This window comes from Lates calcarifer, linkage group LG23 (genome assembly GCF_001640805.2).
Source record: "Lates calcarifer isolate ASB-BC8 linkage group LG23, TLL_Latcal_v3, whole genome shotgun sequence".
In the NCBI taxonomy this organism is placed as follows: domain Eukaryota; kingdom Metazoa; phylum Chordata; class Actinopteri; family Centropomidae; genus Lates; species Lates calcarifer.
The window spans coordinates 5,805,610-5,830,030 of NC_066855.1; the positions used below are offsets into that span (position 1 = coordinate 5,805,610).

At 40.0% G+C, this 24,421-nt stretch overlaps 1 protein-coding gene across 1 annotated transcript in view; it reads left to right on the plus strand.

Moving 5' to 3' along the window:
* ttyh2 (tweety family member 2) overlaps positions 1-24,061 on the plus strand; it is a 53,506-nt gene extending 29,445 nt beyond the window's left edge. Inside the window, 11 exon segments of the mRNA XM_018666046.2 lie at positions 2,981-3,201; positions 5,921-6,016; positions 11,675-11,747; positions 15,032-15,101; positions 15,304-15,359; positions 17,809-17,901; positions 18,035-18,127; positions 18,558-18,700; positions 20,196-20,381; positions 20,466-20,544; positions 22,885-24,061. Coding sequence (XP_018521562.1) covers positions 2,981-3,201; positions 5,921-6,016; positions 11,675-11,747; positions 15,032-15,101; positions 15,304-15,359; positions 17,809-17,901; positions 18,035-18,127; positions 18,558-18,700; positions 20,196-20,381; positions 20,466-20,544; positions 22,885-22,965 — 1,191 coding nt within the window. The 3' untranslated portion in view covers positions 22,966-24,061.
* Positions 24,062-24,421: the final 360 nt, after the last annotated feature.

The following is a 24,421-nucleotide window of genomic DNA, read 5'->3' on the forward strand; positions in this document are numbered from 1 at the left end:
AGACTGGGACAGGGAATCATATCTTCTTGATCGGTGCGGATCACTTAAACGGTGAGGATCAGACCAAGACGAAGGAGAGATTTGCCGGATTGGCTGTCTCCCCAAGCGTTTCAGATAAGATTCTCATGCAGGGGGGCGAGGATCAGATACATGCCCTCATTTCTCATCTGCTGATTTCATCTGCTCAGTCTGAGGAGGAGGCTGTATCGATGAGTGATCAGATAACAAACTACAGAACACCACAGGCTTCCATATAAACTCCCAGTGGCTGACTCTGTATGGTTCTTTTTTGTCATTTAAAATATTAAAGTCATTATGTATTAGACTTTCATGTGACTATAATATGTATCGAATTATTATAATGGTGAAAGGTATTGATTAAAAATGAGCCAAACCCCAGTTTTGGAGTAGTCTATAATAATCCCACTGTATTTCCTTGATACTGCCACTGGGGGCAGCAGAGGGAATTTTTTAACTTCTATACATAGTGGCTTTAAATATGAAATATAAATGATTTTATCATTCAAAATATTGGAGTGATTTCTTTCTTTTTGTTGTAAGATCATTTATTTCTAAATATTTATATTGTTTATTTTTCAGCTATATTATATGTGGTTTTTTATTCAAGTAACAGAATAGAATACACAGACAAGGAAGCTAAGATCAAGAGCTGCTGAATATTCCTAATATGTCAGATTTTCTGTTTTTTTGTCTTTAACTTTAATTTATATTTAATTTAAAAACAATCAATTTGACTGTGTTTCCTTTTATATCTGGGATTACTGTCACAGCACACAAGGAAAATCATTCCACTTGAACAACAAAAATACCTCAATTCAAGTCATTGTGTTAAAAACATTTGTCTGTGAAAATATTTAATGTCTTTCACTTCTTGGAGGAAAAATTGGCTTTAAAGAGTGAGTGCTCCAATGAATGGACTGTGAAAACCTGTTTTTTGTAGGTGTAGCAGACAATGTTCAGTCAGTCGTGGAGGGTTTTTCTGTCTCTTTCCTCTTTTTTTTTAAGCTCTTCTCCTTCCCTCAGTTTTTCCATAGGCTGTCTAGTGTGGGCTGCACTTTGAATGCAAACCCAACTAATTACTTCCACCCAGCCTCTCCACGTCTAAGCTTCAGCAAAAGCCCCCGTCCCTGACAAATACACTAACAATATGAGTTGTCTCTCATGTGAACGCCAAGTACCCAGAGCTGAATGAGAGCATTTATTACCCTTTTTAATTATCAAATAGCAGGATGTCTGTCCCTGTAAACAACTTCTCCCTTTAAGCAAAGCACAGAGTAATTAAACCAAAGAAAATGGTTAGCGCCTGTGCAGGAGATGTTCACTCCACACATATCGTATAATGTGGTCTTGTGTTTGGCTGACAAGGTAAAAATCTGATGTATCAAAATAAATGAGTGAATTTGTCTTTGTTTGCTCTCTGCCTTAAAGTGTCACTTGGATTAACTTTAGGATTTCATGGCTTAAACAGGTTAACAAACCATCAGTCTCATTAGTGAGTAATCAATATGGAGAAAAAGTCTGACAAACAACAACAGCTGTTGTGGAAAACAAAACTCCACTCCTACTATTTCACCTCTGGCCTCTCTAGTTTTGGCTGTTTTCCAAGCTGAACTGTTTACTTAAAATGGACCTCTTCACCGACACCCACACTTACTATCCCTGGTCTCGCCCACACTGTCCCTTTTCTCTGTTGTGCTGCTGGTCGGCAGCCTCATGTTTAGGCTAATCTTTCCTTTTCTTTCTTTTTTTCTTGAGAAACATTTTCAGAGTAAAACTGTTGAAGGCTCAACACATGAGCAAAATTCAGTGCTTGTGCTCAGCACAAAGAAAAGTCTGTCAAAACATAATTATTTTAGTTGAACATTATCATCTCTTCAGACCAGTATCTGCTGGTAGCTTTGCAAAGCAGATACCTTACAGGTACCAGAATGGTACTCAATAATCAACTATATTATCTATCATTCATTGATGCATTAGTATTATATATTGAATGAATGGGTTTTCATTTAACAAGAATAAGAGTCTACAGCTTAGCTATAGCTGAGGCTTAGCTAAAGAGAAGTGCGACTTCAGTATGCTAACATGCTCACAATGACATTGCTAACATGCTGATGTTAAGCAGGTATAATGTCTGCCATGTTTACCACCTCAGTGTTGCCTTTTAGCATGTTAACATTTGCTACTGTAATTCAAATTAAATAGTAATTAAATAAACACAAAGTACATTCATTTTGCATATTGAGCTTATCTTCTGCTTCATTTGATGTTGTCTGTGATATTGTACATGTTGTGGAAGGTCACACATGCTGAAGAGAACTTCTTTCAGTTTACAACAATACACACATAAAGATGAAGTTTGACTTTGATGCTGATTTTGCCAGTGATTACTTGGCTAAACAGCACATTTGTAACACACAACAACAACAACATGGAAAAGCAGCATGGGCACACACACACGCGCACACGCATATTCACACACACTAATGTGGCTGTTTCCCCAGGACTCTTCCAATGTAACCACTGAACATCTCCACAAGAGCAGCAGCAGTTGACTGGCTGGTTGAATGCCTCGCTTCAAGCAACAGAAAACTTCTATATTTAGACATCTTTCCCCTCTGTGATGAAACAATTCACAACTGTTCAGAACCAAGAATCATAACCAGGAAACAGGCACAATAAATGAATGTAAAGAAACAGTAAGAAAGTTGGTGATGATATTTCTACGAGATGGCAAGACCACCAGCATAACATATATTTAATAAGATGTTCATGATTTTGAGCTTCTTGCTCAGTGGTGTTTGTTTTGGAGGAAAAAGTTTTTGTTTCATTCTGATTTCATTTCAGTCTATGCATATTTCTATTCTACAGTGATACTCTCACCATCGCTTGGGATTCCTCCTCCGTGCAGCACTGCTGTATCTTTCGTCTCACCCCCGTCCTTTCCTCTTGTGCCCTACAGGTGACTGGTACCATGGGCAGCATGAGGAGTGGCTTGCATCAGCACCTCGCAAGGCTGGACGAGATCTTCGCCACACGGGGCGACTACGTGCAGACGCTGCAGTTCATGCAGCAGATGGCTGACAACGTGATCAAACAGCTGCTGGGCCTGCCTGACTGGGAGGAGGCTAAAGTGGACCTGGCATCCATCGCTGATCAAACGGCAAACATAGAGTACTACAGGTGAGGAGCAGAGAAATACATGCGTCTGGCTTGCACAGTGCAAGGTGGCCAGGAGCTCTGTTCTCTCACAATGCTCCAGATGTACATGGTTCTAACTCAACAGGAAGAGAAAACCAGCAAAAAAAAGTGGCACCCATCCAAATGGATTTTTGTCAAAAGCTTAAAATGTTGTTACAGTTTCAAGGGTATAGTGCAACCAAAATTTAGTGGGAGGCAAAAATGCACAAATGCATTTCTGAAATGCAAATTAGTATAGAACAGTTTTATAAATATAGTTGTAAATGTCTTGGGAACAAGTTGCTTCTTCATATATGGTGTTTATTTTTGAGAAGACATCTAAGCATGAGGGAAGGTAGTGTGTGATTAGGCAGAAGTGACATATCATCATTCATTACACTTACGCTTAAAGTAAAGATAGATCTGCCTCTTAAAGATGCACAATACCTTTAAGCTTATAATATCATGTCTCTTTTTATAAATGCAATTACTGAGCAATTTGTCAGTTGAACACGCAGCCAAATAGATAATTCATGTGTAGGTTGTTTCATTCTGCATGTTATGACCTGAATATATCACATGATATTTAGTGGATGGGATGCAATAATGTGGTTGCATGTGTGAATCGCCCACGTGTGAATAAAAAGTCCTTTACTGACATTGTTCTGTGGGACGAAAATAGAAGCATGCTATTAAATCATTAGCAATCATTGCATCAACATTGTGCTGCATAGATCTTAATGATACAGTGCAGTAGTCTTGACAGCGACAGAATGTAAGAACTTGTGTGTTATCCCAGGCCGTGTCACATTACTGTTCAACTCATAGTCTCACCATCTTAGAGCAGAAACAGACCAATGACCATTTTTTTTGTCCTATGTGGGTTCAGTGGTTATTTCTGTGGACTCTGCAGGAACAGACAGGCTTGTGTGCTTGTATTGATCTGCGATGTGACTCCTCTGCTTTTCCGATAATTCAATACCCCACATAGCGTCACACTAATAGAGTGGGCAGACCGAGAGCAGACAGCCAGACATTTTAAACTGTTAATGGACTAATTACCACTGCCTCACCCCACCAAATTGTTTGTGTGTTTGTGTGTGTGTTTAGGGAGTGTGTGTTTTCACGCGTTTGATTGGACTTATCAGAGTCTAAATGTTGTTGTCTCAGTGCTGGCTGTCTATCTTCAGTGTACTCATCCAGAAATATTTTGTTTACTCTTCAAGCTTGCACACAGTGTTTGTCATGTTATTTTAATGAGTCATAAAATGGCAGAGGTCTAATAGAGACCATCATTCATTCCAGGAATTGTTCCACATAATGCATATCGTAAGTCTAAATTTGTTACCCAACAAGAAAATGCCATTCGGTCAAACAGATCCTTTGTCTCAATTCAGGGTTGCAGGAATTGTATTACACCCCTACTTTGTGATTTAGGCTGCCAAGACAGGTGAAATGTAACAAAAGAGTCACATCTTGCTGCTAGAAATCTGCTTTGGGTGGAAAAGAGGCCATTCTTCAACCTGATGTTGGAGCCCAAGGTTGGCAAACATCTGCTTCACTAATATTTAACTAGCTCTTACAGATTTACATGGAGGCTAATATGTAAATGCCAGTGACCTCTTAGCTCTCCATGAGGGAGGTTTTTTCTTTCAGGTTGTCATTATCAACCTTTTAAATTGAAGCTGGCATTCAGCTATCCAACACAATTATGTGAAGAAAAGTGCTTTTCTATTATACATTCATGTAACCCCTCCCATCCTCACGTGTCTGTATGCTGTACTCACTCTAATTAGATTAAGATAACAGAGACAAACACGGTGGCAGTGTCACCCAGGAGCCTCCATGTGCATGTTGATGTCCCAGCTTCTTGTACTGTACCCTGCCAAGAGGGGTAAAGATGAAACAGGAAAGAAATAGCGAGGAGGTGGTGGCGAGGGAGAGAGGGGCAAGGGAGAGAGAAGGGGTTGAAAGGGATAGAGAGAGAGAGAGAGAGAGAGGCAAGAGATTAAAGAGAGTGGATGAGAGAAGGAAGAATAAAGGGAAAGATAGAGGAGAGCATGAGAGATGGCAGAGATGTGGGAAGGATTTGGTAGAGCGATGGGGACATATTTATGGGAAGTAAAAATAATAATTAAAAACATAACAAGACGAGTGATGTCAGAGTGATAGGTGCAGGGGGAATGATAGGAAAATAGATGAAGATGTACACTGATGGAAATGAATGGAAAATTAGGATTGGAGGAGAGGAAAGAAAAAATGAGGTGACATTAATTAGATATATAGATAGTCTAGTTCACAAGGTGAAAAGGTGATATAACTGCCCTTCCTGTTTTTTCACAGCATAAAACATTCAGCCATATGGATTCAAATCCATTCATTATTAACCATCTGGACAGGGCCTATGTGTCCAGTCACAAACTGACTACATAACAGATGGATGCACAAAGGAGGGCAATACTGGACAGGAATATACCCCCGAGCAGGAACACACACTCGTACACACCTGAGATGACAGCTAGTTAGCCAGGCATGCTCATGTTTGCAGTTTACTCTTACAGATACATACAGTGTTTAATTACAATGTTTTTACCCATGAGACTCATGTCAGGGACTCCAAAAGTAAGACCTAGGTTGCACTTACCAGACAGTTCCCTATGCCTTGCCAAGGCAGACATTCATCAGCGGCAGTTTAATTTTCTGTCTCTGTCTGTGTCTGCAGGTGGCTCACCTACCTGCTGCTTCTCATCCTGGACCTGATCATCTGCCTGCTGGCCTGTCTGGGCCTGGCCAAGCAGTCTCGCTGGCTGCTCACCACGTGAGTCTAATATGCCCTGTAAAACTAGGGCTATTTACAAAGACACAAGCTGCCTTTTTGTTTACAGTGAAAAGAACCAATCTGCTCCCATTTTGTGTTTTTTATGTGATTTTGTTTTTCATATTCCACACAACAGGAAGGAAAGACAAAGACTGAAGAGGCAGGGGCAGACTGATGAGAGAAGGGGTAGATCGGCAGATAAGCGGACAGAGTAGATCATTTTGATTTAGTCACAATAATGCTGCAGCAGAGGCTGGAGGATTCCATTATCTCTCCAGATGTTTCAATACTGAACTGAATATGCAAATTGTAACACAATGCTCATTTCTCCAAATTGTCCACTAGACTGTTAATTGTACATTATCATGGCTAAAACCGGGCCAAATGTACTGTATATGCTCTTCAAATTAATCCATTTTCTTTAATTAACTGGAGTTGCTAATACCACTGTGGCAGTTAAACACCCTCTCACCTTGTTATCCTGACGAAGAGCATTTTTATTCAAGAGAATGAGGTGAATTAGTATGAACTGCTGTAGACAGAGGGAGCATGAGGCAGGAGTTACTTCTCCTCCCATCTGAAAATTGCTGTGAAGGCAGCTAAGTATTGGATCATGTCCTTGTACAAACACTGCCCTACTAGCCTTGTTACATTTCACCATTTGCCTTTTAGCGTTGCCAGCGGTGGGTTGAACTTGCTTGCTGAGTGTTGCCGTCTCATTAGCCTTGCAATACAAATTGGATTGGAAAGCTGTGGAGAGATGGGAGCGGAGCCATTTGATGTTATCAACAATACAACTTCCTGAAAATTGTTATTCAAGCTTAACACTTGACCCTCTTTAAGTGGCTTCAGACATGAATTGGGTCTGATTCAACATCAGACCCAATGTATTGTATCTCTGCAGTCTTTTATGGCATGTGATGAATTATTTAGCTTTGTATTTTTAGGGCTTTTTTCAAATTCATATTTTATTAATTTCACCTTTTATAAGTGACAAGAAAACAAGATAAATAAATAATAAATAAAAGCACGTACAGTGTATATTTAAAAGAGAAAAAGTATTATGCAGTAAGAAAAATAATTATTATAGCACAATGTTGTCTAGATAGGAAGAGTTTTGTGGCCTTTTAAAATGAGGCTAATAGGTGCTAATAGGATGCTGGTGTGACAGGAATATATATATATATATATATATATATATATATACTGTCTATACAGTATATATTCACAAGCAGTACCTACACTTAATAATCTCCTTACAGTATCCATAGCTAAGTGTATCCATCTCTGGGAAGGGATTTTTTTTCCCTGCTTTTTCTTCCTGCTGTAAAGGAGCTTCCATAGAGCAGAAAATCCACCCAAGCCTCCATTCATCCAGCTGAGCGTCACTCTGTCTCTCTCAATCAGTCAGTTCGGGGTGTGGGCCATGCTAAACGTGCCTCACTAGCCACAACCACCCCCCCACCCCACTTCACCCTACAACCCCATTTGCACACACAAGATGAGTCAGTGTCAAGAGTGTCTGCCCTCCCGAGGGATGCTCTCCTCCAGTAGAGTGGAAGTGGTTGGAGGCATTCGGGAGCAGATTACACTCTCAGGGCCTGCTGATTCTCTCTGGTGCTCATAACTGGCTGGCTTGGCATTAGCATGACACACATTAACAGCTTAGACAAGGAGATGTGAGCCTATATGTGAGAGAGAAAGCAATATCACAGACCTTGCTATCAGCAGTTTTTATGTGGATTTCTTTCTGGACTATTGCTGTTTCTAGAGAGAAATGTTGCTGTTAAGTTCTTTATTTGCTTTTTTGTATGCTTTGTACACTGGAAATAAGTTTCCATCTATGTCCACTGTATTCGGGTGGTGGCACGAATCTCCAAAATTGACATCCCAAAGCCTGAGTACATAACACAGCAACTACTGGGTGAACTGAACCTTAAAATGTTATGATGTAAATACAGCCCATTTTAGGCTTCATTTTATGAGCCACAATGATTGTATGCCACTCATGCAGAAGAAAGTAAAGGAGAGAGGAAAATTATTTCCCTGGATGACAGAAATCATTAGAGCTGTCATGAGCAAGGACCTACAGCAAGAAGAATTGCTATAAAAACAAACAAGACAAATGAGTGGGATCTGCTTAAATTACAACAAAACTAAATCACAGGATTAACAAGGAAAGAAAGAAAAATATATATTTACTGCCCAGAGGAAGCAAGTGGTAACAGAGGACTCTGTGTGGAGAGTAATGAAACAGTTTTACACGGAAAGTCAGAGCTGTTAAGGTAACCTTGAATGTCCAAAATACCATCTCAGTAACACACTACAAGCCTGAGGAAATGGACACTGAGTTCAGCAAATTTTCCACTTGTGCAGTTGAGCTTGCTGATCAAATATCTGCTCTCTCAATAAAAGTATTATAATATATGCAGCTACTATTAATTTGAAACCAGATGAATGAAGTGATTTTGTTGTCTAAGCCTTGTCACACGGGGTGAAACAAAATGCAAATGGCGACCATCCAAAACTAAAATAAATAGCATGTCTTACACTCACAAAGGTTGCCAGAGACAATTCAGATTGGCCAGTCTAACCCAGCCCCATGAGGGGAAGTGCACTGGAGCCTTTGTAGTTTTTCATATACTGTGTTCAATATAAAATAGCACAGTGGACTAAGTATAGAATCTATATGTATGGAGATTGTTCTTTGATATTCTTTGAGTTTGCAGGGGTGGTACAGCTCACAGTGCAGCTGCTACAAATCCAGGCCACAGCAGGTTCTTGATTTGAGAGAACTTAAGAAGCTGGTAGTTTAATTATTTATTAAAAGTGCAGCTTCTGTACCAAGAAATTCAAACTTTGATGAGATTACTTAAAACTCTAAAGTGATATCACAGGTGTAAAAATACAGTTAGTTCCAAGATGCATATGTAGTTAATTACCAACTGATAATTGTGATGTAAAGAAGAGGCAGCCAGCTTGGGAGAGGAAAACTCATTAAATCAGTAAAGGCCAGGTGTTCAGTGTTATCTTTATAACTAATAAATTCTGTGACTCAAAGTCACAGTCTGTGAGATTGTTGTGATTTTGTTCAGGACACGTGAACATAATATAAGGAGGTGTGTTCTAAGTTAGTCACTAATAGTCTCTGAGATGACGATCACAAGGCAGAGGCCAAAATTAGAACTTGAGAGAAAGATGTGATTATAATAGCAGTTTATAGCCAAAGATTCCAGTTTTTCTCAGTTGAGAGGAAAATGTCCTTGCCACACTGATTTAATTCAGAGTGACTTGACCTCATCCTTGGTGAGCACATTTGCTGTAGCATCATCTGCCCTGCTCATTGGCCTCTGTGACTTTTTCACTTGATGTGTTTTACGTCACAATTTGCTGCTATTGTGTGTAGCTCAGTGAACCCCCCCTTGCCCACTAGAGCACAAAACTGAATACAGTCTTGCTTGGTTTGGATGTGACCTGCTGGCACTGGGGGGGGGGGGGGGGTTCACTCTGTGTCATGGTTGTTTAAAGGAGCTCACACAGTCTGGCATTGCACATCCTACAATAACAAATTGTCAAATAGGCATTGCCTGGCAGACACACAGGCCAGTAGTTCTCAACCTTTTTTGCTTACGGCCTTAGTGTTTACATAAGTTGTGACTAGTGCAACCCAGGAAGATTTTTTCTGACTCTTCTGAAGGGTTTTCAGAAGTCTGATGAAATGAAAGTATTCAATATTTTAGAAGAAAAAAAAGCACAAGTTAGAGAAATGTCCGGAAAAAAAACTTTTTCTTTTGGTTATAATCTCTCATGATCATCTAATGATCTCTCAGATTTTTATTGGAACCACTTTGACAATCCTGACCCATATGTTAGGTTGGGAACCACTGCTGCAGACATATGTATGGCTGCACAGAAACATATAGTAAGCATATAAAATGGGTTAAAGCAAGGCACGGAAGTGGCACTGGTGTATAGGATTCTCAGAAGGATACTGAGATATTACACTATAAGACAGTAGAGCAGCTTTTTCTGTTTTTCGATTTTAAATCATGATAACGACTCTCTGTGGCCTTTATCCCCTTCTTCTCTCTTTACCTGTTAGGTGTAAGGGCTCAGTGAGGGCTTTGTATCAGAGAGAAGGAGGAAGAGAGACTACAAGGGTGAAAAACTGATAAAGAGGGAGGCAGAAAGCAGAAAGAAGATATGGGCTGAGGGAATACAGAAAGTGAGAGATGGAAAGAAGGTGGAGGGAAAAGGACAGCAGTGGTGGTTTGTAAGCTCAGTAGTAGGAGCTCACTCAGTATCTTCTCAGCACAATGTGAGTAGGATTAGTGCCGTGGAGCTGGAGAATGTTGTAAGGATGAACAGGCTGGTGCTAAGCCTGGACGTGCATACACAAATTATATTTAAACACTGGTGGCATGCTGAAAGTAGGAAATCTGAAGTTCCATTGTGGTCAAATCAACAGGAGCTTATTGGATTTCCTGGAGATTATTTTACCAAGTGAGAGTTGATCTGTGATAGGACGAATGTTCATCCTTTAATGGGTATTGATCTTCAATCTTACTGAACACACACAGACGGGCACACCACTGCTCCCCTGCATGCAGAAATATACACCCAAGTCTTCCAGTCTCTCCCCCTTTATTGTCACATATCTCTGATGTCATTTTCTCATGCTATGAGATCATCAGGGAGGGAGCCCACTGTAAAACAAAACCACATTTCTATAACCTCAGGGGAGTGGGAACAGCCGTCCACCCGGGGGGGCTGTAATCGAATGTGGGCCAATGGAGCGGATATGCCCTGCTGCTCGCTCCTCGGTCCATAAAGCCACGCTGCCGCAGCTGTATGTTAAAACTGCAGAATCAACTCCCACAGTAATAAACATGACCTCCGGCTTTTCCCGCTTGATGACAAGCCAGTGAGATCACCACTCCTACCCCTCGGGGCTCTCGCTGTTTCCTTTCAATAGCAGAGGCCGTTATGGAAAATAATTCCATTTACGTCACTGTATTCCCACTGTGGAGTGCTGATAACTATGTGAACTGCAAAATTCCCCTTTTTTTGCTTTGGTTTTGACATCGTCCATGCATTTCTCATTTATATAGATTACAGATGTTATATCTTCCTCATGTCTTAAGAAAAGAACAAATTTAAGTGGCTGTAATATATGTTTATATTAACATTGGGTCACATTACCTCTGCAGAACTTTACTGTGTCTTTTAACTGTGTCATTAAGATTTTCTGAAAGCCTGTCCCACCATTTATGATTTTGGTTCACTCTCACTGCTTTCATCAGAGTCTTTTTAGCAGCAGGCAACTTTTTTCAGCAAAATGGTTTGTTAATAAAAACACTCTTTGCTTCCAGTACCAAGCACCAGTTGTCAGTGTGATTTAAGAAATGAATAGCGTTGCCTTATAATCAATACACACTATTGGAAAGAACTTACTACAAAGTGGGACAAGTGGTGCAAATCATTAATCATTGTGTGTTCAGTTGGACAAATGTCAAGCTTTACTTCATTTGGATAAATGGTGAATTTTACCGAGCCGTCAAGTCCTGGTTGTTGAAGCTTCAGTTAACCTGCATTTGATTCAGTTATAATTGTACTGAGTTACCTTGCTGTTTCTTTGTCCCCCCCCTCCCCCCTCAGGATGATGGTGTTTGGAGTGCTGACACTGGTCCTTAGCTGGACGTCACTGGGAGCTGACCTGGCCACTGCTGTGGTGAGCTGCTTCACTTCTTCTCCTCTGACTAACAGTCTGACCTAATAGAAACCAGCATAAACTGGTCTGCGATCAATTCTTATCATGCCTGACAGTGATGATGAATTGCTTTAACTACACGCACACTGCACTTGAAAAATGTCTGTGAGTGTGTGGGGGGTAGGGGAGAAAAGATGATTATACACTGTACATGCATGTGTATAGACATCTGCAGGGTCTAAAAACATCTGCAGGGGACTGTCTGAGCATCACATTAGTTAAAGTTTTTTCCACATACTGCACAGTGTCAGGTACAAATATGCACCTTTTTAATGAATACATTAATATAAAATGCATTTAAATTTGGCTCTTGTAACAAAATGCTTTTCAGTGGAGCCTTTTCATTCAAAATTGTTGCACATCTTTATACAATCTGAATAAGCTAGAAAGAGCCCTTACAGCCATGCAGTGTCATCTAAAAAGGTATTCGCACCTCCTCACTGCCCAATCTCAAATTCTTCTGATCTTAGTTTGTCTTTCTGTCACCTCACACGCTTTTGATCTCTGCTGTCACAGCCCACCTCTAAAAATAGACCGACAAAAGAACAAAATTCCCAAGCCCACACCTTGTCAGCATCATTATACAAGCCTGAATAACTTGATTCAAAGTCAAGGATTATGACAGCAGGAATCCAATTGCAGCTTTTAAAGCTTATCATACTGAATAGGTGAATAATTTCAGTGTTTTGCTCTATTATAGTCCCCCAGCAAAAGAAATAATTAAAAATAATAATAATAAAAACCCACAAATGCTTAAATGACCTAAAGGGGAAAAATTTATGTGATATGTGAAAATAGAGGGAAACATTTCAAAGAATGAATATGAGATGGATGAGCACTGGTGTTTGACTCCCCTGCCTCAGGCATGTGTGCTATTTTTCACAGGTTTGTTGTTGGATGTTGTGTTGTGACTCGGGGCTGCAGAGGATTGTTAACATGTGTGAATTTAAGTTGGAGATAATGAGCACTGGATAGAAAGCAGCAGGATGTGCGATCAGACTCACATTAGTGTTAGTTTTATATTCCTTTTTCATCTGCCAGTTGAATGTATCTTTTCTGCTCTCTGTGGTCTATGATGGTTGAAATACTGATGCAGGCCTTTGATTTTAAAACAGTGACACTCACACTGATAAGACTTACAGTTCAAATTCCTACAAGCATGCAATGTTAACACAAAATCAAATCAAAAGGGGTTCCTTCTGTAGGGAACAGAAATGTCACAGCCTGTAGTTACCCACCATAAAATGCTGAGATGTTGAGAGTTTTGCTCAATTTCTAGAAATTTCATGCTAATCTATCCATTTGATTTTCATTTTGTGTGTGTATACAAGTGAGAATTGTTGTATGTAGGAGTAAGGTCAGGAGGTCACCAAAAATATAACAAACCACACTTTGGGGACCATGAGAATCCGCAGCCATCAATGATACATCATGTGTGTCAGGGGGAAATTTTGACATAATTTGATTTGAAAAATAAATAAGGGTCAAGGAGTCTTCAATATCTATGGGAATGATCATCTGGAGACCTCAAATATCCATAGAAAATTTCACTCCCACTACTACTGTTGCCCTTCAGCTTTACTTGATGAATGACATGGCTTTATAGAAACTGCTTTGCTCTCTGTGTATTACAAAATCATGGCATTTTAGGACGACCTGTTATGTAATCTGGTTTGTTGAAGCTTCAGTTAACCTGCATTTGATTCAGTTATAATTGTACTGAGTTACCTTGCTGTTTCTTTGTGCCCACCTCCCCCCTCAGGATGATGGTGTTTGGAGTGCTTGCATGATGTGTGGCCGAGGCTGACCCTGACTGGATTGTATGGTTGAGATCCATGGGGCTTTTTTCTGTGCAGCCAGTTAACCGCAATGAATTTTCTGATTAATGGACTCATTGTTTCAACCTTAATATTGGGGTGTTTTTAATTATTTTTGAAAGAGTCAAGCTCCAATTTCTGATGGCTTTACTTTTCCTGTTTTTTCAGTAATGGTGAAAGTCAGATTCCGGGCTGGATATATTATATAAACACCAGTCATCCATTTTATTTTTCATGTAGTTATTTTTGGGGCTTTAAGAACTGGAACATCTGTAGGGAACTTGTTCGTAAGTGGCGAGAACATGCCAGCAGCAGTGGCCCCCTTAGCCGTCACGCAGCCTATACACACTGCAACCATCTGAAAATGTCTGAAAATTATCTGAAATGCTCTCCTCGCCCTCGCCGACCTCCTCCACCCTGACTAAGGGTTGAACTCGCGAAAATGTATTTGCCACTGCATCCAGACTGCAGCGTCCCACTTTAAATGAGAACGAGCGTGGTTGCTGTGCTCTAATGATGTCAGACAACCTCCACAACAACAAACCTGCATGCCAGTGTGGTGCATGAGTGTGCAGACAGTGAATTTGTTTGTCTTTGTGAGGGATCTTTGTGTGTGGCTACAGTCTGTGTTTACAGGTGTGTATGTCAGATGTTTTTGTGCTCGACTGACTGCAGATGTTTGTTTGTATACATGGAAATCTTCAAATTGTTTGTGCGTGTGCATGTAGGCTACAGTTAAATTAGTGCCTTAGTGCACAATAAATACATGCATAATGAATGCACCTCTTCACAGAACTCTTAATTACAGACAGCGGGAAGTCAGAACTCGGCGTTCTCTGAGAATCACTGTTTCCCCTTCAAGAATTCTAACAAACTTGCTACTGAATTGCAGAGCTCCTTGATATCCCTTGTTTCTAACAAACTGTCTCGGGTTTGCTGAGGAACTCGGCTGGCTTTATCTCTGTCTGTGTGTGGGGCTCATTAGCGTACCCCCTAGAGAAGGTTAAGCTACACGCAGTGTGTTTGTCCTGAGCCCAGGGGACATTTAGCATTCAGACAGTACAGTTCGGGGGATACGGCCGCTCCTCACTTTTATTATTTTGCCAAGGCAGGTTTTGAGTGACAGAACTGAAAAGTATTCCTGTCTAGACGTGTTAAAGTGGATTATAAGAGCAGCCTGTCCTCTTTATTTTCCTTCTTGTGTCAAAAAGTAATGATGATCATCCTTGTTATTCAGCATTGTTAAAAAGACTTTCAAAGTGTTAATGAAATATTAATGCCAGGTAGAGTACTTATTATTTGACACTAGAATTCATTTCTCCTCTGAATTTCTGTTTTTGACCTCCCTGTTTCAAGAACTGCTCGTTCTTTTCAGCTGTGCCTTTGTTGTCTGTTCACTGCACTTACATGTTTCCTGTTTTATTTCAGGGCACAAGTGATTTCTGTGTGTCCCCTGACAAGTACCTCACAAGCCAGACAAAGAGTATCATCGGTGCTGGTGAGCTTCAGTGTGAATAATAAGACTAATGTTGCATTAATGAGAAGCTGTGGCTGTGACATTAATTGTGTTTTAGTTGCATGCATGCATGTTTCATCAGGTTTGAATGGGAAAAAACATGATGGATGATGTGTGAAATCAGCTTCTTCTCCTGTGTGTGTGTGTGTGTGTGTGTGTGTGTGTGTGCGTGTGTATCCCACAGATATTGTTCATTACTACCTTTACTGCAACCAGACTCTCTCCAACCCCTTCCAGCAGGTAAGAAACAAGTCATACCACCATCCGCTCCCTGCAAGCAACAACGTTCAGCACATATAGCCCTTTTAAAACCAGTTGAAACAGTCAATGTAACTTAGATTTCTAAAAACTTTTCATGTTTCAAGCAAATTTTACTCAGTTTGAACCTAAATGTCTAGACATCTTTTGACCTGTAGTTCACTAAATCCATGCTGGATGCTGAGTTCATTTCCCTGCCTCTCAAGCCTCATCTTTGTCAAGCCCTTTCTCTCTGTCCAGCCCTGTCTGTCTGACTTAACATCCTGACCTCAACTCACAACTCTAGTAGAGGTTACAAAAATGACAGACCATCCAACACCATCTCTCTGTCTCTCACCATGTCTTTCTTTCTTCCTCTGTGTCTGTATTTATTCATTCCTTGGCACATATAAAGCAAACAAGCCAAAACATGCCCAAGTGGTAGAAAGCTGCCAACGAAAGCTGTAAAACTGCAGATTAGATGAAGCAGTTTGGTTAATCATTCTCTCTTTTCTGAGGTTCTGTTAGTTTACTCTTCAGAGAAACAAGAGCAGGGGGTTTTGGGTCACATCACTGAATTCACCGCTGACATCAGTCAGCAGTAAAGTCAATTTCTGTAAGCTCTGACCCAGCAGAGCTCAGATCTTATTATCTGGCGCTCGTAGACATGCCCCAAGGATAACAAGACCACAGCAACGGAGGGCAGACAACCATCACCCTGCCTGGTAAACAAAGTCAGCACTCTTTTCTCTGCCAAACAGATACCCAACAAGTGCAAAGTTCACAAGCAAGCTGACATATACAAGGGTTCACACTGACTGGCAAACATACAAGTTTCTCTCTCTCCCTCTCTCTCTCTCTTATGTTACTGTCTCACTCTCATGTATTCTTAGCCTGAACCACAGCAGTGGTGTGCCCTTGTATTTCATTCCTCTAGGCATCACTCCTGCTTCAACTCAACTCGCTTTATTCCACAGCTCTTTTTCTATTCTTATCATTGTCATCTCTTCGCCTTTTCTTACTGTCCTCCTCCATCCACTCTCTCTGTCCTATTTTTACTTTATTTGGCTCAGAACAAACTCACTCAAGCTAAACTAAAAAAGCCAAATCTGCTTAGGCCATTAGATTGTGCAGCAGAGAGCAGTTTTGACCATGGACAGTCATGTAGTTACACACACACACACACACACACACAAAGTCAGATCAGAGAAAAGCAATTACATTTATGGATAGTTGAGGTAATTGACCATATCCTGTTTCAATTTAACATTGTGCCACAGGCCAGCAGGGTTTCCAGGCTCCTTAGTTTGGGTGACTGTGAAGACACAGTTTTGCTTGGAGATGTGACAGATTAATTCATTTATGGTTATGCTTGAATGTTAACTCAAAAAAAGCACAGGGCAGAAGGTGCTGTCTTTCAGGTAGGACGTTATTATCCAGTTAGATTGTGCTCAGTATGGAGGCTTATTTTGCCCCCTGTTGGTGGGAACATAAACCTACAATGACCGACTCCAATTACAGGATGTAGTGATCTAAGCCCACTGTCCCTAAAAAGCCAAAATACGGGAATATTTAAAAAGTGAGGTAAGAACAGAATTAGTGTTTTATAGTATAAAGAATACCATGCCATAGAAATGTATGATTTTAGAGGAGAACATGTACATTTTTGAGGAAATATAAAACTAAGGTAAAAACCAAATTTCAGTATCATTAGCTAACTCAGGCTAGTAAATTAGCTTCAGCTAATGCTAGCTGTCACTGCACTCTAGCTAGTATTAGCTGAGGCAAATTTTAACTTTTTCCAACCTGTTTCCTGTAACTGCAAAGCCAATTTAGATGTTTTAGTGCTCTCATAATTGAGTTGTTTTACCACCCAATAATACAGCAGCTAAATATAATCAGAATGGAGAAATAAATAACATAAATAAACATCCTGCTAATAGCTAATTAGCTTAGCTATAGATATTGAGAGGACAGCATCTGATTTTATCTGGCAAAGGTTCTTTTCTTTGGATATGGGGTTAGGATGGGATAATCTCCCTAAAAAGTTAAGGTTTTACTATGTTTATAGCAGTTATTCACATAAACTGCAGACCCTTTTCTCTCTTACTGTGAGAAGTGAATCATTCAGCATTGCCACCACTATGCATTAGTCCTTGCTTTTTGTCATACTGTTCTATGTTCTTTTATATGTATTTTATATACCTTACAAACGTCCATTTGTGTTTGTTTGGTAAGGATCTCATTAGAATAAAATAGAATAGAATAGAATAGAATAGACTTTATTGTCACTGTACAGGGGTACAACAAAATTATGGGTGCTCAACCCACACAGTGCAAAAAGGACACAGTAAAAAATTTATTAGCTTTCAAGGCTAACTCTGGCCCATGTTATTTATGGCCGTCAGCCATCTTATCATCATTTCTATGATTTTTTTTTTCTTGTTTGCAGCCTCTGACCATCTTCCAGAGGTCCCTGACCACCATGCAGATCCAGATCCAGAGCCTGCTGCAATTTGCTGTACCTCTGTTCCCTACAGCTGAGGTATCTCCTACATAAGCACTAGACTACAACTCTTGTTCTGTAGTATAAGGGAGTCGTATTACATTAGGAGTAGGATGTTCTCACACAAATAAGTGCTGAAGTATTTTTCTGTGATATGGTGACCTCTTCACAGAGAGACCTACTGGGTATCCAGCATTTGCTCAACTCCTCAGAGGCCAGTCTGCACCAGCTGACCGCCCTGCTAGACTGCAGGGGGCTCAATAAGGTGCGTACACTGCATCCTAATTGGCATCACAGCAGCACAACTAGGTCAACAGGAGAGTAAGTGGCCACACAGGATCTCAGCATTAAACTGAAAGTGGAACTTGGAACAGAGCAGAGCAAGGCGTAACAGAAAGAATTGGAAATTTAACAAGATCTGCTTCTCTATGCTGTTTTCTTTGTAATGAGTGTGAGCTTCCTGCACTTGTACAATGTTGCTTGTGACTGCAGTGCGGTTTACATGAATAATGTACATGACATGAACAAGGTATATGTCCTCCTGAAGGTGACACACACCAATGCTCTATTTGCTTTTTCGTCTTTGTGATATTTTGTCTGCCATGAATTCAAACATGGCAGTTAGAGTCTGTTTGCACAAGCAAACTGTGCATTTGCTGTTTCATTTGTGTTTATGTCCTGTTTGACCTCTTTAGGACTACCTGGATGCGATGGTGGGGGTGTGCTATGACGGTGTGGAGGGTGTGCTCTACCTCTGCCTCTTCTCCATCCTCGCAGCCTGTGCCTTCACTGTCATGCTGTGTGCCATTCCCAGGGCATGGAGACAAATTGCCTGCAGGTCAGTTCGTTCTCTCCTCGTCTGCCTGCCTGCCTGCCTGAGCGCCCTCATTTCCTCATCTAGCACCCATCTCTATGCAGCATCACATACTGTACTGTATGAGCCAACCCATGCAACCTGTGTCTGAATATTTTTTTTACAATTGTACCAGAGCCCAGATGTTTTGCCACAAATGCAAATTCTCTGTTGTGAGAGTGCAAGGTCTTGGACTACATAATGCCTTCACTGGCATTAATTTATATTTACTGTATGCTTTCTTCTTGTAAACATACATCACTGTTCATCCATTTAAAGCACCATACAACTTATTTTGCGTGCTGCATCCATTCAATATACTGAACATATTCTGATGTACTGAAAAATAACTTCACATTGAGCAATTTACCACCTTAATTTCATTATCATTTATATTATCATCATGAACAGGGGCTGTTACAGTTTTTTTTATCATGTCTCTGTCTGTTTACTAGGTTTGATTTCCTGACAGCTGAACGTGTTAATGCTTATCAGCATCTGACTGTCAAATCTCAGAAGTTGGATCTTCCCAGGAAGCACCACTTAGAAAAAGTCCCTGTTGTATTACGATACACTGATAACACAGATTTGTCCAAAATACTTTGACTGTGACTGATCACATGCCAAGAAGGTTTGAAGTCACTGTGAGCCAATATTCATACTGTACTAAAGAACCCCATAGCTTCCTGGAACATGGAAAATTAGGCATGCTTTTGAAAATGCTCAGTAGCAATGTAACATACTGTACATGGGCTAAAACATTTTAAAAGTCATCAAATCATGTTTAAATACTAAACCAGCATTTTTAAAAGTCTGACACCTTGCCTCAGGCATAATTAAAGCAACTTATATATTAGTATATATGTCAAGAAATTAAGTCGATATAGTCGCATATAAATGAATAATGGATTTTGTCCTTGTCTTGCTTCTATTTTGGGGATTATCAGGCTCTAAATTTTGGAATATAATGTTGCAGCTGATTCAGTGAGGTACACTGTTGGCTTGACACTAAAGCCTTTATTTGTTAACATTTTTGGCAAATTGGCTCCAAGAAAGGTATGCCAAATTAGCAATTAGCAATTCCTGTTTGCATTGTATCTATGAATGCACAGACAAGTATCACCAGATTTGTTTGATAGTGAAGTAGACTTAAAAACTTGATAATTCTTTGGCAAATTCTGAACAAAGGAGCATATTTTTTTTTGATTCCTGAGATTTATGGACTTTTATTCACTATGGACATCAGTGATAATGATATCCTCAGAAAGTGGCTTAACTGTCTCCACATGTGTTAATAAGCAGGGAAGCCAGACTACAGTAACTAACTTCCCGTTGTTTTCACAGCACTGACATGCATTTCTTCTTTGCCTCACATCTCTCCCTCCAAGCTCTCCTATAACTCCTGCCTCAATTTCAAAATCTCTAAACTAAGCCAACCATTGGGCTGGTGTTTCTCTCTGATGTTTCTCCACACTTGCAGGGAACGGGATTACGACGACATTGACGAGGAGGACCCGTTCAACCCACGAGCGAGGAGGATAGGCTCTCAGAACCCCAACCACACCAACATGCACAGCTTTTGCAGCTACAGCAGCAGCATGGGCAGTCAGAGCAGCCTGCACCCGCCCGCCCCCGCTGTCTCCAACGCCCCCATGTCTGAGTACATGTAAGTGAGTGTAATAATGTTTAAAGCCAAAGGTGATTCCAGAAGTGCCACAGCTTTTGAGTCGCTTCTCTTACTCTCTCTCAGGAACCAGACCGCCCTGTTCGGGGGAAATCCACGGTACGAGAACGTGCCTCTGATAGGACGAGGATCTCCACCCCCTTCGGTGCGTTGGGTCCCAGTGGCCAAGTCCTCCCTATGATGTCCCTTCCCGCTGAGCTAACAGACAGATTTAAACCTCAAAGCACAGGAAGTTGTTTTCATAAATAACTAGTTTATTTATATTTTAATTCAGTGACTTTGCCCACTTCCTTCCTTAAACTTCACCTTTACATCACTTGAATGTTGAGCCATATTTAACAACCTTTATTTGCCTACATCGACTATTCTGTCTCATAAAGGTATTTGATGAGATACTTTTTCATTGTACACTGTGCCTTTTTCTGCCCTCCATAACTTACAGGAGGCTGACTTACAGCACCAAAGCAAGGAGAGAAGAAGTAATGTGGTTAATATTTAATCATGAAGTGAACATCATTTAGCCTCTCTCAGGCCAAACTCCCAGGAGAGAGTGACACGGGTCTTAACCCGTAAACTGGCTCACTGTTGACACTAAGTTTTTCCTCCTCGTTGAATAAATTTGTCCCCCGCTGGGCCACTTGTCCCCTGTCACATGACATGACATGAGGAAAAAAATAGAAACATTAAGGATTAAATTTTCATGGGGTACAGCCCCATGTGTTGTACATGTGTGTGTTGACACACAGCAGTTCAGTGCATTCTGCAGGTATCTACTCATAAAATCTGTGTTTTTTTTATAAAAGGATAAATTGGAGAGGCAATGTTATGTTAATCAGGTCTGTCTATTCAGTTTTGCTGAAAGGAAATAGATTAAAAATATTTATATATATTTAATTTGCATAAAATAAGATTTTAAATAAGACCAATCTATCAATCTTGTGTTAGTCATTATTCTTCCTAACCTTCAGCTTCTATGTCTATCTGGACTATAACTAGGAAATGTGATGTACTTTGCCTTATGACTTCTTTTTTTATTACTACAGGCAAGCAATGTATAATTTAATTCTCCCTCATGACTGCAACTGTACAGCACCATGCAGTAGTCTTCAGCTAACAGCTTCTTTTATATATTTTTTTGTTTGTCCGTTTGTCATGTGTATGTTTGTTTGTTTTTATCTTTCATTTCTATATTTCCTCTTTTTTTAATCAACTTTTGGAGATATACTCTCAGCAGTATAGAAACAGAGTAAGTCTTTTCAACTCTTCCTCAGGATTAACTCCCTCACTTTTCCTCTGTTGCATCTCTGTCTGTTATCTCTCCTTCACCTCACATCACTTTGTTTGGTTCCTTGTGCAGTTTTCCTGTTTGGCATGGCTTTAAACTCACAACCTGCTGTCCTCATTCCAGACAAGCCTTTCTGATTTTAGTGAGGGATGTCTGCCCCTGGTGTTCACAGGGTGGTACTGTAGTCATAGTTAAGTTAGCCCCTGTGCATGCAGTCCCGTTCCAGTCATTCAATTCTATAGCTTATACTGCCACAAGGTATTAAGTACCAGGCATTTTGTAGTGCTATAGAATTTATTTAATCGGGGTATTAATGATCTAGAATGGTGTCACAATTACTGTTAATGTCAAATCCTTGAAACAAGCTAATTGTGCATTTAGTGAGTGAGGGACTGATTTGTTCTAGGCACTGAGCTAGTTTAGTAGGTATGACTTAAAGGAAAACTCCACTAAAAATCTGTCTTTTTAGCTTCAAATACTCAACTGCTGCAGGCCGTGAGTATCAAAGGTGCCTCATAAGAGTTTGTAGCTTGCTCCTTTATGGAAGACAGCAACTGTAATTAGCTTGGATCAGCAACAGTTGCAGTTAGAGCTGAGTATTGTTTGAAATTTTTAGATGTTTTTGTCAGTACAAAAGCTGAGTTCAAAAGAAGGAAATGTTCTCAAATGCTAGATGTTGTCCAAATATATGCAGCTGTGCAAGAATTTTACCTTTTCTGTGTAGGTTTTTGTGAATAAGATTAAGAATCTGATGCCAGATTTTGGTACTTGACAGTACTGAGTACTGCTACATGCACATGTTGGAGTACTGAGGTTCAGTACTCCTACCTTATTAAATTACATTCCAATGGAGATCCATAGTTACTGCAAAACATGCTAAAATGTGTCACAATCACGCCGCAAGAGTGGTTTCAATGGATTTTTTAAAATCCTGGATCTCTGTTGTAATCCAGTGAAACTGCTGTAAATCCAAGCTGACTTCATAAACCTTTCAGAGAAACCTTTCAGGCCTCCAGAGAGTGAGAATTACATGCTCCAAAGACAGATTTTCAGTGCACTATTCCTTTAAGCCCCTCATGACATTTTTTCTCTCCTTTAGCTGATGATTAGGCTCAGTTCATACCTGTGAAATCTCACCATCAGCTCACAGGATCAACTTGTAATGTTCTCCCTGTTCATGTGTTTGTCTTTAAACCACAGTACTCTCCCAGTATGAGGGCCACCTATCTCTCCATGACCGAGGAACAGAGCAGACACTTTGGGAACGATTTCCAAGCATAGACTTCTTTATCTGTCTGTGGAGGGAAACAGCATCACACACATGCTCAACAAGAGAGGAGTGTGTGGCTATACCAAGCACCACAAAGAACAGTGTAACATCTAGTTTGTCCAGGACTCCAGCTTTTGTGGTCTCAGGACAATGGAAACATATGTGAACTGTTCCATGTGTTGTATGCTCATAAATGATTAATCTCACTTTTCTGCCCCAAATCCTTTGTTGACAAACTTAACCTGCTCTTAATCTGTTGTATTGTGGGTAACTGATGAGACAGATGATGAATAATTTTGATGAAACAGGTGATACAGACAATTTTGAAGATTCATTTCTCACTGCAGTAAAACTAAGCAACAGTTTGAAATTATTTGTCTCCTGTTGAATGAAACATTCAATGACTTACATTCAGGTCTCCAAAGAGAAAAAACATGACCATGACAGCTGATGTAAACCGCCATAATATTTTCTACATAATACGCTTCATGCTTGATACTTGTGAAGCACAAACCCAGCACTGGCAGCACACAGCAGGAGGTACTGTTGAGATATAATTTATTTACATTCATACACAAAGACACGCCTGTGAGTGAAGCTTTATGTGTCTAAACCTATGGAGAAGAGACTACCCTGAGACCATGTCTAATGTAAATAAGTTGTACAATAACAGACTGTTGTCTTATTCTGGTTGATTTTGTTTAAACAATGTGCCATTTTTTTTATATATTTTTTCTAGTTTTCTGTGGCAATGTCACATAGAATCACTCTTTTTTTGTATTTTCTAAAGGGCCATTAATTCATATTGTCTGCATATCTAATTCAACTAATACAACAAGGTTGTAATTTCTGCCATAACTTGGGAAGCTGCGCTGCTTTAACTCTAATTAATATTCAGGTAATTATTTTCATCAAAACAAATTGTACATGTTTGGATCGACTAACTATGATTTTTACATGCGGTGTCATTTATTAATAATGGTTTTGTTAAGTGTTGTTTCTTTCAGCATGTTACACTGTATAGGCACTGTGAGTGGTGCTTAATTTTGTGTGTGACCTCAGACTGGGGGGTCTAATTGTTAGTTGAATAAACCAGTTTTGAGTACATCTTGATGTTTCTTCATTTTGTCATTAGATGTTAATGGGTGCATGCTCCAGGAGAAGTGTGGGAACCCATATGGTTTCCCTGCAGTCATAAGTAGATATTATTTTGATCCTATGGCTGGAACTAATGATGTGGAAACTTGAAGCCTCCGGTGCTCGTATGCTGTGAATGAAACATTTCAGTGAAACTGGAGGTGGGTGTGGATTTAAACAATGGCTTTTTGAACTACAAAATAATATAAGGTATCCTCAACACTAACTATTTGTCTTTTTTTTTTTTCTTAAGTTTTTTTAGTTAAATATCTTTGGACTTGCCCTCATGGCCAAAACAACCTGTTACTAACAGATGTCCCAGTTAGGTTA